General features: G+C 49.6%; 1 protein-coding gene across 1 annotated transcript in view; it reads left to right on the forward strand.

The window, feature by feature from the left end:
• FA2H (fatty acid 2-hydroxylase) overlaps positions 1 to 16538 on the forward strand; it is a 47567-nt gene extending 31029 nt beyond the window's left edge. Inside the window, exons 3-7 of the mRNA XM_010967159.3 lie at positions 4234 to 4376; positions 4984 to 5090; positions 12121 to 12293; positions 13625 to 13877; positions 15086 to 16538. Coding sequence (XP_010965461.2) covers positions 4234 to 4376; positions 4984 to 5090; positions 12121 to 12293; positions 13625 to 13877; positions 15086 to 15165 — 756 coding nt within the window. The 3' untranslated portion in view covers positions 15166 to 16538. The remainder of the gene's footprint in view (positions 1 to 4233; positions 4377 to 4983; positions 5091 to 12120; positions 12294 to 13624; positions 13878 to 15085) is intronic.
• The last annotated feature ends 748 nt before the right edge of the window (positions 16539 to 17286 follow it).

Consider the following 17286-nt stretch of genomic DNA (forward strand, 5'->3'; position numbering starts at 1 on the left):
CTCATACCTGTCTCTAGCCAGCTGCCCTGTTGGAAAGGACTGGCAAGCAAGAGGTGTTAAATGTATTAGCACCCACCTGAGACTTTCTCTTCAGTGAGCAGGACTGAAAGAGAATTGAGAAAAGACACCCCTGTGGGTGCATGTACCATCTAAATCAAGATGGAGGCCATGGTGTATGTCCCAGCTCCTGGGAGATTGTGTGGATGGTGCTACAAGCTGGGGGAGGCAGGAAGGGAGGCTCCCACTACAGGACCTGCCAGCCCTATCTCAAGAGTCCCTTAACCCCTCTGGGCCTCAATGGGGAGGAAGTCAGCTAACCTGGATTTCTGTGCTTAATGTGGAAGGCTCATTTTACTACCCTGGAAATGGCAGGATTTCCGGTGGTAGGAGTGCAGGTGTCAGCTTTTGAGGAATGAGGAGGATGTTTGCAGAGAGGAGAGTGGGCCTTCTTGAATTCCTCCAGGGTGGCCCTTCAGCCCCCAGGGTGGAATGCCCGTCCTGGCACCAAGGAGGGCTACCTTGCAGAAATGCACCATGGACTAGACAGTATCAAGGTTCAAGGCCAGCACATAGGTCCGAGGACCCTTGAGAACAACTCTAGACAGCAAGCCTGCCATTTTACAGTGTCCAGTGCCCACTGGTCTACCCAGGGAGGAGCCAAAGTCATGCCCAAAGACACCCAGTGGGCGAGAGGACATCAAAGGAGAGACCCTTGTGTTTGGGAGGGGGGTTGACTCTGTTTCCATCACACTTGTAAAGAAGCACCTCTTCAGCAATCTGGCACCAGCTCTCCACACATCCTCTGTCCTTTGTTCTCTTCCCTTTGCGATAGGGTATAAGATTCAGGCTGGAATCCCTGCTTACTATTCACCTAAACATTTCTTCCTGGGTCTTAACTGAATTAAGCTTGTGAATACCATGCTGTTTTCTGTTCACTTTACAGAGTAAGGGCAAAATAGATGAACAGGAAAAATTTGACCAAATCACTGCTTGGCTGAGGGAGAGGCCCACCTGGTCGCATCCCTCTGCTCTAGCTGGAAACGTTCATTGTCTAAGGTAGCCAAGTCTGAATTAAGTGTCGTGTGTAACATGCAAAAGTGGAACATGTGAAAACCAGGGGTTTCCCTCGAAACAGATGGTGATGAGCTAAGGATGCATATTATCATCTTCAGAGCAACAACTGGGAGAAAAATACAAAAAGGCATAGCTAAAATGCCAATAAAAGAGATAATGTAGAATATTTTTACTACTTCATCAATGCAAACAAGACAAGAAAGGAAGAACAGAGGAGACGAACCGAAAGTAAACAGCAATACAGCATTAAATGTAAATGGACTGCATGCTCCAATTAAAAGGCTGAGAATGTCTGACTAGATCGAAAAGCAAGACCCAACTCTATGCTGTCTGTGAGAGACACACTTTAAATGTAAGGACACACCCAGGGTGAAACTAAAAGGGTGAGAAAGACAGACCATGCAAACACCAAACGTAAGGAAGCCTCTACTGACATCAGACAAAGTGGCCTTCAGGACAAGGAGTATTACCAGGGACTGTTTCCCAATGATAGAGGGGCCAATTCATCAGAAAGTCTTAACGAGGCAGTGTTGGGCAACTTACTCAGCCTCGATTTCCCCATCTGCAAATGACAACAATAAAAGTACCTGCCTAATTAGGGGTATGGTGAGGATTTAATTCCTGTAAAGGGTTTAGAACCATACTTAGCACATAGCAAATGCTCTGTGACCATTAGCTCTTAGTGTTGTCACTGTGAACCTGGCGGAGATTCTTCTGAGGTGGGACTCTGCAGGCTGTTGCAAGACAAGATGTAAACACAGGCCCCTAGCTGGTTCCTCCAGTTCTCTTACCTGGTAGAGTGTGTGTGTGTGTGTGTGTGTGTGTGTGTGTGTGTGTGTGTGTGTGTGTGTGTGGTAGAGACCTGAGGCAGAGGAATGGGAGGGATAACTCAGCATGCACCCAATAGTCCCTTTGCTGCTAGACCTAAGGGATGATGTCAAGGAGATCTGGGGCCTGGGCAGGAAGAATGCCAACAGCCAGGTAGGGTGTGGATGACTGCCTGGTGTAACTGGTGCAGGATGGGATGGCTCTGGGCCAACCTTGGTCATCATCCAGCCTGAGAAGCAGAAAGGCAGCCAGCACCTGGGACCTGCCAAGTTCACGTTCACATGGCAGGAACCACAGCCATATTTGGACCTTTCTCCCTGGTTGCAGGCACAGAGAGAATGCTCAGTGACCTTCTCTGCTTGCCCCGAGACCCCCAGCCCCCTGCTCCGAGGCTGTAATGACAGGGCTAGCTTCACCTCTAGCAGGGCTGGAGCCCTACTGGGGCCGAGCTTTGGCGCGGAGGCCTGTGCAAGGATGAGATTCCAGCCGGGGCTGCAGGAAGGTGGGTTTCTGAATCGCTATAGATTCTTTCTCCGGGACTTCAGTGCTCTTCCCCTACCCCACATACATCTCCTTACCTCCCCTGACACTGCCTCCCTTCTCACCTGTAGTGGCTACCTTACTCCCTGCATTGAAGGTTCACTGACACCCATTAGGCATCAGACACTGGTCACCTTGTGCCCTCTCTCCTATCCCAGGTGATGGGTCCAGGCACACCTGACTTTACAGACGAGAGAGCCAAGGGGCTGCGAGATGTAGAGATGCTCACCCAGGAACCCATGGCTGATAAATGGCAGAGCCAGGCTTTGAAAGTGGTCCCCTGACTCCAAGGTCATTGTTCTTTACTGATTTTAGTCTCCATTAATCTTCAATACACTGCCTCATCAGAAGTCTCTAAGGGCTTCCCATTGTCTAGAGCTGCAGCCTCCAAACTTTTTTGACCTTGAGTCCCTATAAGTAAAACATTTTGAGCACATTCTCCATTATATGTCCATTTTAATCATATACAAATTATTTGCTTGTGCTAATGTACTGTTCTATTATGTGCATTAGAAAACATTCATATACAGCTTATAGATGAGAGAAATATATCAAAATAGAGTCTGTAATATTTTCTCCCCACCTCTGAGGATCAGCCTGTGAGTACCCCTGGGGTACACTTACATCCCCACTTTGGACACAACTGGCCTGGAGGATGAAGAGACAACCCCTGGGCCTGATACTGGTTGTTCTGTTACCTAAAGCCTCAGCAGATTTCTTTATACTGCCCTATAGATCAATGTCAAGGTACCAAATGGGCCACAATAATTCTCGACTCCATACCTATGCCCATACTACCTCCCCACAGCCTTTCTCCTTTCTCCCTTACCAAGTCTTTCATATTGTATGAGCTCCAACCCAAACCCCAGGTTCCCTGCAAAACCCTCCTCTCCTACCCTGGACCCAGGCATTTGAACCAATTATTCTGCCTTCTGACCTCAGTCTGCCTGCATCATGTTAAATTATCTTAATGGGCATGTCTCACCTGGCAGAGTACTTGATGCTGCTACAAGTATTACTTCCATTTCATAGCTAGGGAAACTGAGGCTCAGGAAGGTCAAGTAATTTCCCCAATGTCACACAGTAAGTGATGAAGCCAGGATTTGTATCCAGGCCTGACTCCAGAGTCTGAACTCTGTTCAGCACTAAGCTATGCAAAACAAAGATGGTCTCTTACATTCTTGTTTATTCTTCCCAGCACATAGCTTAGAAATATAGATATATATCAAGCAAAGTGTTGAATGAATGAATGTTTGAATGGATGAATGAATGGATTGTGCAGGTGACCACTAAGAAGAAAGCCCTTGGTAGAGTAGAAAGGGCCTACTTGATTCCTAGTACAGAAAGTATTGGCTCCTGTACCTATCAAATCCTGGTTAAGACCCCAAGCTTCAGGCGTTGCTGAATCTGGGTGCTCAGGTGTCATCACCAAGATTTGATGTCTCCAGTTTCTGGCTTGGCTCTGTGTTCACTTAGTCCTCAGGTAGGCTCCACTAGCAACTCCAGGGTCATGCCCTACCAACTCAGCAATCCCAGCAAGAGGAGAGGGTGTCTGATGGCTCATTGCACCAGCTTGTTCATGGGCCTGTCCTGGATCCCATTTCTGTGGCCTGCAGGTTGGGATGCACAGCTTGGTTAGTTCCTGATTACTGAAGCAAGATGGTGGGTAGCTCTGTACAGATCACGTGAGCTGAAATGGGACTGGGGATTGGGATGCTGTAACCAAGAGATGGGAGAATGAGCGTGCACAGGTGGGAGTCTCAAAGGTCCATTTGACTTTGTCTCTTGCAGGACCTGGTAGACTGGCGGAAGCCCCTACTGTGGCAAGTCGGCCACTTGGGAGAGAAGTACAATGAGTGGGTCCACCAGCCAGTGACCAGGCCCATTCGCCTCTTCCACTCAGACCTCATTGAGGCCCTCAGCAAGACTGTCTGGTGAGTCCTGCTCTTGGCCTATAGTGGGCTGTCCGTCCTCCTGATGGTGCCAGCCAGATACACAGGGGAAGGGGTAATCAGATCCCTCCTTGGACCTCAGAGCTATATTGTTAGTTCTTGCAGATAGTGAAACATGCCATAGGCATAATCTATTCCTACTAATGGTTTTGTTCACTGAGGGACAACCCAATGTGTAGTCAAAAACCACTTTGAATGTCACTCCTGTTCTATTCCAGACTCCTATGAGAGGTTTCCAATCTCCCATGCCCACGAGGACAATTTTGCCTGCAATTAGCTCTTCTGCCACAAGAGGTCGGCATCTACCTAGCTGCACTGTCAGTAGCCACAGGGACATGTTTTGTTTTGTTTTCCCTGCCAGTAACTCATCACAGAGACTGAGGTAGATGGACTCACAGCCTCTCTCTTCTTTTCTCCTCCTCCCCTCCTCACCGTCAATGTCCCTTTGACCCCAAGTCTCCATATGCTTTCTACATATGCTTTGGTAGTATTTCATCCATCCTCTAGTTGAGAGGTGTGTCTCTAGGGAAGCTGGACCCTTTTGAGTTTCTGTGCATGCATCTCTCTCACCCTGATGGCCCTCCTGCAGGTACAGTGTCCCCATCATCTGGGTGCCCCTGATGCTATATCTCAGTTGGTTCTACTACCGAACCCTCGCCCAGGGCAATGTCCGACTCTTCACAACCTTCACCACAGGTAAGGTCAAGTCCTTCCTGAAATGCTCCCATGGCTCCAAGAGGCAGGATACTTCAGTACTTTCTCTGGTCCTGAGTTTTTGAGAATATAGAACCCTAAGGCACATCACAAACATTTTAAAATGAGGCCTAACTATAGAAATATTCTTCCCCAAAGAAATGTTAGACCTCCTCACCCTCCACAAAATGAATTAAAAAAAAAACAAAAAACAAAAAAACAGCCACACATTAACAGACACTAAATGAAATCATTTCATCAGGTAGTGGAGCAATAAAGGAGGGGGTTTCTCACTGAGTCTAAGACTAGAAAATGCATGACCTGGGATTATTTGTCAAGAGACTATATGAAGTCGTTTCACCAGGTAGCACAGCTGAGAGCTAGACTCAGAATGGTCCATGAACATAACACAGATTAGAATTTGGGAGAGAAAGATCCTAATATGTCCTACAGTGTCTCCTGGGCAAAGGCCCATCAGCAGAAGCCCTGACTTGGAGTAGCAACCCCACTAACCTCTACTGAGCACTTACCTGCCTTGTGCTTTCCAGGGATCAGCTCTTTTAACCTTCCCCACAGTCCCACAAGAAAGGTACTATCATTATAACCCTTTTAGAGGTGAGGAAATGGAGCCTGAGAGAAGTCAAGTAAGCAATTCAGGGTCATGTGGCTAGGATCGAATGTGAATGCCAGTGAGGCAGAAAACAGAGAGAGAGGCTGGCTTGGGGTGACTTCCAAAGAGCTTGTGAGACTAAGTCTCACAAGCCAAGTCTTGCTGGCCTGCCTCGCAAGTTTATCACCTACCTTGGGCCTCCAGGAGCATGCCACCTGCCCGGGTGGTCTGTCCATCCTGGCAAAGCCTGCCTTGGGGAAGTGCTGCCCATGGTGGTGGCTCAGACAGAGGCCAGGTGAGGGGACAGATGGGGAAAGGGTGCTGGGAATAGCTCAGGTGAGCTTTCCTCTCCTGATCACTTGTCATGTTCCTGATTGTGAGCCTCTGACCCCCTGTCTCTGCCAGATGCATGCTCCTTCTCCCCACTGTCCGATGCTCTCGCCTGCCTGCCTTCCCCAGAAGTGGAGAGCTGAATGGTTTAGGTGAGAGGAGCCATGGCCGCAGTGACAGGAGCCCTAGTTTTCCCACCTGGTCCAGGATGGGGCTGGGAGGAACCAGCTGCAGGATGTCTCCCAGAATCCTGAGCTGCTCCTAGTCCCCAAGGGTTAATGTGTATGCCCTGCGAGCCAAGGTTACCCTTTTCTGCCCACGCTGAATAGCTCAGGCACAGCACAGGGCTTGTTGCTCAGACAGCCTGCTCACTGAATTGCCCACTGTCTGCCGGGTGCTCCCTTAACAATCACCAACAGTGCCAGGGCCACCAGGGCTGGGGCAAGAGGGGGAAGGGGATGCTGGAGCTTTGGCCCAGGTCCCTCTGCAGGATTCCTCCAGAGATGCCACTCGGTACCAGCTCCAGCCTGATGGACCGACAGGGGTGATGCTGGGGTGAGGAGGCGGGCAGAGACTTGACCTATAGGAGGAGACTCTTCTGCGTGGCAAGGAGGGTGATTTGACAGCTCGGTCAGAACCACAGGGCTCTGCAGAGAGCTGAAACGTGCTGTCTAATAAAGATCTAGTGTAGGGGTCAGTGGGCCTGTGACTATGATGCCAGTGATGGTGACATGAGAGCGGCACATGCCTCCCTCACCCCGAGCTTGTCAGGCAAGGCACTGGCCACAGGCAGAGAAAATAGAGCTGCAAAGTGAGGCATGGAGTCTCAGCAGGGTCCCAGTGCAGCTGCCAGACAAGGGGCGCACTGGACAAAGTACAGAAGATTCGGTACCAGGGAGCAGTTGAAGTTGAATGGAGACACCAGTTCAAGGCTGAAATTCCTAGGCATGTGTGTGAACATGCATTGGAAAGCAGAGGGGTTCTGCACATTCAGGCTGGCCCCCAGTGCAGTTCCTGGGAGTACATTAGATTCAGAGCTGAGTTGAGCAGCATCCAAAGCGAGGATTCAGGCCTCCAATGAGATTATGTGATGAGAGCCCCAGCAAAGGTCAAGACCACAGTCTGTGGCCAGAGAAAACGCCTGTGTGTCCTGTCCTTTCCCTGCCAGCTAGAGAGCTATACAGCAGGGAAGGGCTCCTGCACTCTGGGCAGTGGGGGGCAGGGCAGGGGGGCTGAGAAACTTCTTCTCCCTTCACCTGGGACCCTCCAGAGCCCTGCAAGGGGAGCTGAGAGAAGGCAGCACAAGTAGGGCTGTGGGTGAAATTTAGATGTATTTTGACTCATTATATTTAAAAATTAGTTACTTATTGTATATGAGGAGGATTGTATTATAAGTATTATGTATTATCCTTATATATAAGATATATTTGTATCACATAATCAGATATTATATTCCCTCCATCCTAATAACAGCCTTCACAATTGGTAGGATATTTTACTGTTGACAAAACACACAGATGTTACAGAGTCAGGATTTGAATCTAGATCTGCAAATCCAAAGCCTGTACTCCCTACACGTCACCAGAGTGTCCTGAAGGACTCCAGGGGTGTCAAGCCTGACCAACCAGAGCAGTCCAGCCACGGCTGGATGGCCACTCACAGACTGCTATTAGGCCCCACCAATGAGAGATGTCAGACAAGCTTAACACCTGATTTGAGAGAGACCCTTTGAGGATTGAATCTTAGCTGTTAGTTTCTAGGTGAAGCATGAAAAATCTTCCCATGGGTTAGAGACTCATTTGGAACCCTTTGTCAGAATCTGGTCCAAAGGGCTGGAAGGTCACCTCCCTCTCCCCACTTTCCCGGGCTCTCCTTCCTCAGCATACCCCTGTGGTCATTCACACTGGGCCCAGCCCTTCAGAAGTGCTTCCTTAAACAGAACCAGAAGCTGCCTCCACTCTGCCCTTGGAACAGCACAGGTCAAACCATCCAGGTACAGCCCTCCAGAGAGGCTTGTGTTCACCCGTTAACCTCCCATGAGCATTGGAGAACTTGCTGTGTTAAGCATAGGAGAGATAAAATGAAGGGCCCCCTCTGCCCATAAAATGCTCATAACCTCGTGGGCAAAGTAAAACAGCAGCCACAGTTCACTGTGATAAAGGATGACGTGGAGGGCCGGCCCAGAGCCTCGAACCCAGCCCAGGTGGGGACAAAGGGCACCCAGCATATAGAGGCGTGGTTAGGGTTGGAAGCTGATACAGTCACTAGGTGAGGGGTGATAAGGTGTTGGGAGTTCAGAGCAGTGAACTGACCCAAGAGGTCATTTTTTTTTTAATTGAAGTGAGATACGTATAACATAAAACTAACCATTTTAAAGTAAACAAGTCAGTATTTAGTACATTCACAATGCTGGGCAACCACTGATTCTCCTAGTTCCAAAATGTTTACATCACCCCAAAAGGAAACCGCGTACCCACTGAGTTGATCTCCGTGCCCTGCTCCTCCTGCCCCCGGCAACTGCCCGCTTGCTTTGTCTCTATATATGCCTATATATGCCTATTTCAAACATTCCATACACATGGAATCCTATCATATGTGGTCTTTTGTGTCTGGCCTTCTTCACTTTGCCAAGGGATATTCAGGAGAGGGAGCTGATGGAACTTGGTGACGGGTTGGACACAGGAGAGAGGGATAAGTCGAGCCTTTGGTAATGTGTAGACATCAATTCCCCTCACTGAGGAGCAGCCTTGGGTGGGCAGGAAGGAAGAGGAAGATGATTGGCCTCATCTGGCAGCTGCTGACCTGGGTTGGGGACAGGGATCTGTGGACAGTGGCGTGGAGATGCCCAGTAGCAAGTGGCTGTCCAGGGCTGGGTTGGAGGCGGGAGTCTGGAGGTTGTCAGCATGTGGGTGTGGCTGAACCCTGGGTGGAGCAGAGAGCATGTGAGACTGAAGGGTCAAGGGTTTGACCCTGGAGACAGAGGCAGTTTCTACCACAAAGGGCATCTGGAGAAGAGGAGAAAAGCCAAGTGTCCCAGCATGCAGGGAGTGGAACTGTGTGTTCTAGCCTTATTGGTCCCAGATCCTTTAAGAAGTTGTCAACTTGCTCCCCAGAAAAATGCACACACGGCGCATTGTTTGGGACGTCATTTCAGCAAGTTCACCCCGAAATCCAACTGAGGACCCTCTAGATGTTCATAAGCCTCAGGTTAGGAACCTATGAAGTTGCAGGTTCAAAAAGAGAGTGGCACCAAAGTCACATGCTATAGCCAAGTTAGAGATGAATTCAAAAAACTACTTAGATCTGGCAAGAAATACGTCACGAATGGCCTTTGCAGAAGACAGACTTTAGGGGCTCAAGTGCATAGGAAGACTTGAAGTAGACTTGAGGCTGGCTGACATTTTCAGTAGGCATGGATCTGATAGGACTGCATTAGTGATGGGAAAGTCTTAAAGATGAGCAGGAAAGCCTGTGGAGGAGAAGCTGAAAATGCCCAGAGGGGCCGGTTGGGATGGAGCGGCTGTAGGGAAGGCAGACTGAGGGCTGTGCTCTGCTGAGCGGGGTGAGCTGGGCAAGCAACATAAGCTCTCTGTAATTCCATGTCCTCACTCACATGGGCAATGCCAGCGCTTCCCTTGTAAGGCTGGAGTGAGATGAAATATGAAGCAATCCATGTAAAGCACTTGAAAGGCACTTGGCATGCAGGGACTGATCAATACGCATCTTTTATTATTATTATTATTATTATCATTATCATTATCATTATCATCATCATCATCATCATTATCATTATCATTATCATTATTATTACCACCACCATCACCACCATCCAGTGCCCAGGTACCTGGTTGCACATACCTTCCCTGAGGAGCAAGAAGGAAGTTTCAGGGTTAGGGCACAACCAGGTGTAGGAAAAGGTGGATGGGAGGCTGTGAAGGGAGCTATTCTCCCCCTTCCCCTCTTCTACCCCAAGACATCTTTTCTCTGGGAAGTAGGAGGCTGAGCGGAAGGAAAGAGGGGTGTTTGAGGGCAGTGGGGAGGGAGCTGAACTTGGAGACGTAAAAGGATCACCAGGCAGTGTTTGAGGTCTAGCTAGGTGGAAGGCACTAGACCTGTGACTTCCCAAGTGTCTGTCCGTGCTCAGCAGCTTGGGTGTCGGGTGGAAAGACAGACAGGTTCTTGTGCTGATCTCAGGTTGGGGGTTCATGGGAGTAGCTGTGGTCCAAAGAGAATGGCTAACTTTGGAAAACAATTTGGTGGTTCTGCAAAAGGTCAAATACAGTTGCAATATGACCCAGCAATTCCACTTCAAGGCATCTACCCAAGACTGCTGAAAACATCTGTCTGCACAAAAACTTGCACATGAATATTCATAGCAGCATTATTCATAATAGCCAAAAAGTAGAAACAAATGAGATGTCTATCAACTGATGAATGGATAAACAAATGCAGTGCATCCATATTAATAGGGAATATTATTTAGCCTTAAAAAGGAATGGAATTCTGGTACATGCTTCAATGTGGATGAACCTTGAAAACATTATAAGAAAGAGAAGCCAGTCACAAAAGACCACAGGTTGTATGATTCCATTGATATCAAATATCCAGAATAGGCAGATGCAATAGACAGAAAGTATATTAGTGGTTTCCCTGCTCTGGGAAATGGCGGGTTGGAGGAAATGGGGAGCAACTGCTCATGGGTAGGGGATTTCTTTCTGGAGTGATAAAAATGTTCTAAAATCATGATGATGGTTGTACAACTCCGAGCATACTAAAAACCATTGAACTGTACACCATTTAAATGGGTGATTTGTAAGATAGGTGAATTATATTTCAATAAAGCTGCTACTTTTCAAAAGAGAGAGAAAGTGCAGCCAAAGCAATGGCTTTTAGAGAAAAGTAAAACTACGAGGGATATGAAAAAACAGTGATGAGAGCTGAAGTCCCTGTGGAGTCAAAGAATGGATGAAGTAGAGAAAGAAATGAGAGCCAGAAGGACTGCAGCCTGTCCTCAGAGGGTCAGGTGCAGGAGTCTCACACTTGATGGTAATTATACCTCTTCAGTCTAATCATCCAGTTTTTTCACATCTTCCTTGGATGCTCTGATTTTAAGTCTTATCTGTCGAGATATTTCTCCTTTGATTCTCCTGGCCCTCCTGTGCCCTCCTTCTGGTCCCTGGTTGATAGCATCTTCTGCCAACAACCCCCCAGCCCTGCTGGCTTCATCAGGGTGGCCCCTCCCTCTCCTCCATGCCAAGGAGGCAAGGTCACTCTTTTCCAGTGTCTTATCCGTTTGGGCTGGTAGAACAAAAATCACAAACTGGGTGGCTTATAAACAACAAATTTATTGCTCACAGTTCCAGAGGCTGGAAGTCCAAGATCAGGGTACCAGCATGGTCAAGTGAGGTCCCTCTTCTGGCCCATTGTATCCTCGCATCCCTCAGAAAGGGGAAGAGAATTCTCTCAAGCCTGTTTTATAAGAGCATTAGTCCTGTTGACGTCATGACCTCATCGTCTCCCATCACCTTGGGGTTAGGTTTCAACAAAGGAATTTGAGGGAACACATTCAGACCACAGCACCAGGCAAAGGTGAGGACCGGCCATAGCTGTTCCTCTTATAGCTCCTGTAAGGAAGATCTCAAATCTCTAGCCAAATCTTACACAATATTAAAGCCAGACAAAGATGTCACAAGAAAGAAAACTACAAACTCTTGTCATTGATGAATATAGATGCAACAATCCTCAAGAAAATACTAGAAAACTGAATCCTAGCACATGTTAAATGATTATACACCATGACCAAATGGGATTGATTCCAGGAATGCAAGAGCCGATCAACATGTGAGAGCAATGTAATATACCACGTTAATAGTGCTCTGAGAGGACCTCTCCTAAGGCCAACACAGATCCTCACAGCCTCCTTCCCATATTGAATCAAGGGCCCCAACAGGGGGTCTGGCCCCACAGCTGCTGAACAAAGGGCAGCAGCTCCTGAGAAGATGGGGCAGTGAGACCAGACATCCGGAGCCACCAGGCACTGCTGTTCCCTGCGGCCATCTGCCCTGACCTCACCTCTCTCCTGCCACCCTCCAGAGTACTCGGTAGCCATGCCCGAGTCTGTGTTCCCAGGCCTCTTCTTGCTGGGCCTGTTCCTCTGGACCCTGATAGAGTACCTCATCCACCGCTTCCTCTTCCACATGAAGCCCCCCAGCGACAGCTATTACCTCATCATGCTGCACTTCGTCATGCATGGCCAGCACCACAAGGTGAGCGGGGCAGGCTCTCTCCCGGGGCCTTGCAGCTGTAACCAACTCCGGGGAGCTGCTCTTCTTGTTGGAGGTCAGGGTGGAAGCAAGGGGAAATCAAGGGCGTGTGACTGGGTCCCCACCTGAATGGGCATGGGCAGAGGGAGCATGAGAGTCTGTGCGACATCATATTGATACCACCTCACTACACCTCATCCACTCATTCATTCATTCATTCATTCATTCAACAAATGTTCACTGAGCGCTCCCTCACTCTGTGCCGGGCACTGTTCTGGACACCACTGATCAAAACAGTCAAAAATCACTGCCCTGGTGGAGCTTCCTTCTGAAGATGGTGCTCCAGTTCTCCCCACTCCACAGAATGACAAACTGAGGCTTGGGGAAATAAAGGAACTAAGGAATTCCCCCAGGGCCACACCTGGATATTGTGCCCTGTGGACTCCAGAGTCTGTGCTCTCAGCCACCCACCACCCTGGGGCTCTTCGTGGGCGACACAATGGTCCCAGTTGCTGGGATTGGAAGCCAGGTCTGCCCAGAGGCAGCTGTCCCCCTGATGTTTCTGTCCCTGCACCGTGCTGTTCTCAGCCTGTCCCAGCGTATCCCTCCCTTCCTCCCTTCTTTTACTGGGAGCCCATAGGTCCTGTTACTCCTGGTCTGAGCAGAGGGAGGCCCATGTCAGCATGTTGCTCTTTCTCTATCACCTGCTTTCTCTCTCTTCTCTCCCAGTCCAAAGAGGGTCTGTCTCTTCTCAGAATACTTATACCATCTCTAAAACTTTACCTCCATGCCAGGCCCTTAGCTTGTGACACTCCAGAACCGAAGGCTGGCTCTCTTGTTGTCTGGTTCACTGGGACAACACCACTTTGGAACAAAGAAGGCCACTTGGGGGTGGGGAGGACCATCTGTTAGCACTTCCAAGGTCATCCACCACTTGTGCCTTCATCAACCTCAGGCCTCGGTCTAGGTACCCCTTATGGTTTTTGCGCGGGGTAGGGGTGGGGGGAGGCTCCTCCCTAGCACCTAGCAAATTCCAGGGCCAGAGTGGCCTCGAGCATAAAGCAGGACTCTGACCTGTGAGCATCCTGCCCACATCACATCCACCCCCGTGTTCTGAGGCAGTTTTCCAGGTCCATCCTGGCTTGGAAACTGGGGGCAGGACAGTCTCTCCAGTGCTTTCAGCCACCGAGGGTGCCAAGCCCACTCGCTCCCCAGGCTGTCTGGGATGTCCTCCGCGGGAGCATCTCTGGCCCCAGGCGTGCTGTGTTTTGTGACCACAGGCAGGCCCTGGGACCCCAGGCTTCTTCCTGACGTGGGAGTCTCTCCATCCACAGGCACCCTTCGACGAGTCCCGCCTGGTCTTCCCCCCTGTGCCAGCCTCTCTGGTGATCGCCTTCTTCTATGTGTTCTTGCGGCTCATCCTGCCCGAGGCAGTTGGGGGCACTGTGTTTGCGGGGGGCCTCCTGGGCTACGTCATCTACGACATGATCCACTACTACCTGCACTTCGGCTCCCCACACAGGGGCTCCTACCTTTACAGCCTGAAGGCCCACCACGTCAAGCATCACTTTGCGCATCAGCAGTCAGGTGAGGATCGGCCAGTGCCTCCCCGCTCCCTCATTTGTTAATTTCTTTGACAGTTACCTCTGAGCTTCTACCAAGGGCCAGGCTTGGTTCTGGGGACACAGTCAGCAAGGCAAGCCTGGGATTCCTGTCCTCCTCCCTGGTGTGGGGGAGCTGTGCAGAGACAGACAAACAAGGGAACCAATAAACAGCAAAGATCATTTCACAGTGATAAGCGCCACAAAGAAAATAACACAAGGTGATGTTAGAGAAGGTGGGGGAGGGGCCCCGCACTGTCTAAGAAAATAGAATGCAACTCGCAGATGGGGTTTTACATTTTCTAGTAGCCAAGTAAAAATAAACAGGGGAAGTTAATTTTAATGATACAGTTTATTAAGCCAAAACAACTGAAATATTGTCATTTCAAAGTGTGATGGATTCAAAAAATTGTGGAGATATTTTACATTCTCTCCTTCTATTAAGTCTTCAACATCCGGTGTGTATCTCTTGCTTATGGCACATCTTCATTCAAGCGCCAAATCTCCACTGGAAATACTTGATCCATGTTTAGGGTTTATAAAATTTACAATAGAAAAAGTAGATTTATGTATATGAGTTGCTCCAAACATGCCTAAAAGTTTTCCTGTAACTGAATGGAGTAGAGGTTTTTAAGTTGAAACTTAATTAAAATTAAATGAAGTTAGGAATTTGGTCCCTCCATAGCTCCAGCCATGTTTCCAGTGCTCAGGAATCCTGTGGTCTAGTGGCTACGATGCTGGATAGCAGAATGCCAGCTAAAGTGGTCCAGGAAGGTGTCACTGCATTAGACCTGAGACCTAAATTAAGACAAGCCAGCATCTGATATCTGAAGGAAGAGCATCCCAGGAGCAACAAGTGTGAAGCCTTGAAGCAAGAGTGAACTTGGCATCTTCAAAGACCAGGGGGCAGCTGGAGTGTGAAGGAGGGGAAGGAAGAGGCAGGCAGCAGCCAGGCTTTCCCAGGAAGTCAGGCCAGATAAGGAACTTGGGGTTATTCCAGTGGCATCCTTGGGAGTCTAGAAATGCAGGGACCCTGCTGTTGACTCCTGCCAGGATAGCCCTGAGAGTTGGGAAGTCCAATGGGGACCAATGTTGAAATCTTCCCCACGTGCCAGCCCCACCTCTGCTGCCTTCCCAAGCAGATCCCACTGCTTCAACAGCACTCATCTTCCCCTCATTTGTCTCCCTCTCTAGGATTTGGCATCAGCACTAAAATTTGGGATCACTTTTTCCACACCCTTATACCGGAAGAATCCCACCCGAAGATGCAGTGACAACTCCCATCCCTGCCATCCTGCCCTCAGCCCCGTCATGGCCGCTGCCCCAGCCCACTCCCATCCAGACCCTGCAAAGAAGGCAGGACGGGCTTTGTCCGGCCCTTGGGCTTGGTGGAGGGTGTCAGGGAGAACTTGAAGACTGAGACTGCCCTCTTGACCCAGCACAAGAGGGTCATGTCTGCTTGGTGGCCAAATGGCCCTCGGGGACTAGCTCTTTCCTGGAGCATCCCCGCCTCTCCACCAGCATCCCTGCCCAGAGCCTTAGCCCACAGGACTGCTTCAGGACCTGGCCAAGGGGGAATTTCTGAGGGGAATGAAGGAAACTGACCCCTGGGACCAGGCCCACCTGTGTCTTAGCACCTTGAGATGCCCCTCATGGTGGAGCTGCCAGTGTTCACAGCAGAGAGCAGAGCCTGCGGGGCTGTGGCCCTCATCTTCCCCACCTTCCCTCCCTGGGGAGGAGGTGGTGGCTCTGGATGTTCTCCTGAGGACTGGAGAACACGGAGGTGGAGGAAGAGCTCTCACAGAAGAGACAGCATGAAGCCTCCCACAGGCCACCCCCAATCCCGGGCAGCGCCTTTGTCCCCACCAGTGACAAACACCAGCTGTACCACCAGATGCCTTGGCCTGTGACACATCCAGCACCCATGCGCCTGGCCCTCACCTGTTTTTGCAGGTGGGCTGAGGGAGCTGGCAGCAGCCTCAAAGCTGGAGGGAGCCCACACCCATTTCTCTAGGAACCACCAGCTGCTCTAGCCACCTCTCCCCAACCTCCAAAATCACAAAGCTTTTCCCTAAGGGAGGCTGAAGAGTCCTCTGCATGAGTGGGAGCCCTATCCTGTCCCCTGCCATTCTTGACTCCCACCTGCCGTAGGTGGGCCTCCGGCTGCCTCACTCTGGACCCTTCCAGTCAGTGCCTCCTTATTCAAGAAGCAGCCTCCATGCGGTGCCTTATCTCCCTGCCCCTCACCCCACGGATGAGGTTTCCCTTCTCTTCCTCGTAACCAAAACCCTCACTGCTCATAAGAGGGTCTTATTTATAAACTATATAAATACCTGAGTCGGGCTCCAGACCAAGTAGCTGCTCAGATCCCCCTTTCTAATCTTACGTGTCGAGCTTACGTAAAAAAATTTTGTCTTATGTTGGTTCCCTTCTTACCCACAAACCAATACTACTTGAAACTTTTTAAAAACTCAACATGTATAAAAAGGCTAAAGGGAAGCAGTCTGACTGATCCTGTGATTTGTACTGTTTACTGCGGAGTTATTTAAAGATTTTGGAATAAATATACAAACTACAGTTGTGAAATAAAAGTGTAAATAAATTGTATATTTTGAAAAATAAAAACACTGGGAAAGAAACCAACAAAGATGAGTTACTTCTTGATGGCGACGCACCAGACTTCACCGAGGCTGGGGAGGGGCAGAAGTGGGGGCGGGGTCGTTCCAGCAGGAAGGAGTATTTATTTGATCACTGACCAGGTTGTGTAGACTTGCTGGGGTATATAGTGATGATAAAAAGCAGACCAGCCCTTATCCTCTTACTCAGTCTTATTGCTGTTTTAAATTTTTCTGCAGTCAGCATCTCCCCTTCACTGCTTGCATCTGGATGTGGGAGTAGGGGGGTGTCACTTCCACCAACTGCCTTGGTACACCACAGAGGAAGTGCTTGTTCTGGAATTTATCAGACCCCAGCTGAGATTCTAGTTGAGTTTTCTAAGGCTCTAGTAACCAATGCCGGATGTAGGAACTAGAGCGTCATGCCAGCTCAGTCTGGGTGAAACCTATGTCTTCCCTGCTACCTCCTCAGAACCACCTGCGGAACCTGTCTACTACAGATCCAAGTCCTCCACACTCAAAATCTAATTCAGTAGGTCCAGCAGAAGGAGGTGGGCTCTGGATTCTCCTGCCCAAGGAGGCAGAGGCAATTAAATGAAAGCAGAGGCAAGTAGATATTGGCAAGGCTCTGGCCATACGGAGGGGCCCCCACCCCTGCTGCCTCTCCCTGCTCTAGCAGCTCCCAGCCTGAAGATAAGTGCTACCTATCTGAGCCATTCATCCCTCAAACTCCTGAAATCCATCACTGGAATCGAGTCCATCCAAACAGCAGAAATCCAA

The sequence above is a fragment of the Camelus bactrianus genome, chromosome 9, assembly GCF_048773025.1.
Source record: "Camelus bactrianus isolate YW-2024 breed Bactrian camel chromosome 9, ASM4877302v1, whole genome shotgun sequence".
Lineage (NCBI taxonomy): Eukaryota > Metazoa > Chordata > Mammalia > Artiodactyla > Camelidae > Camelus > Camelus bactrianus.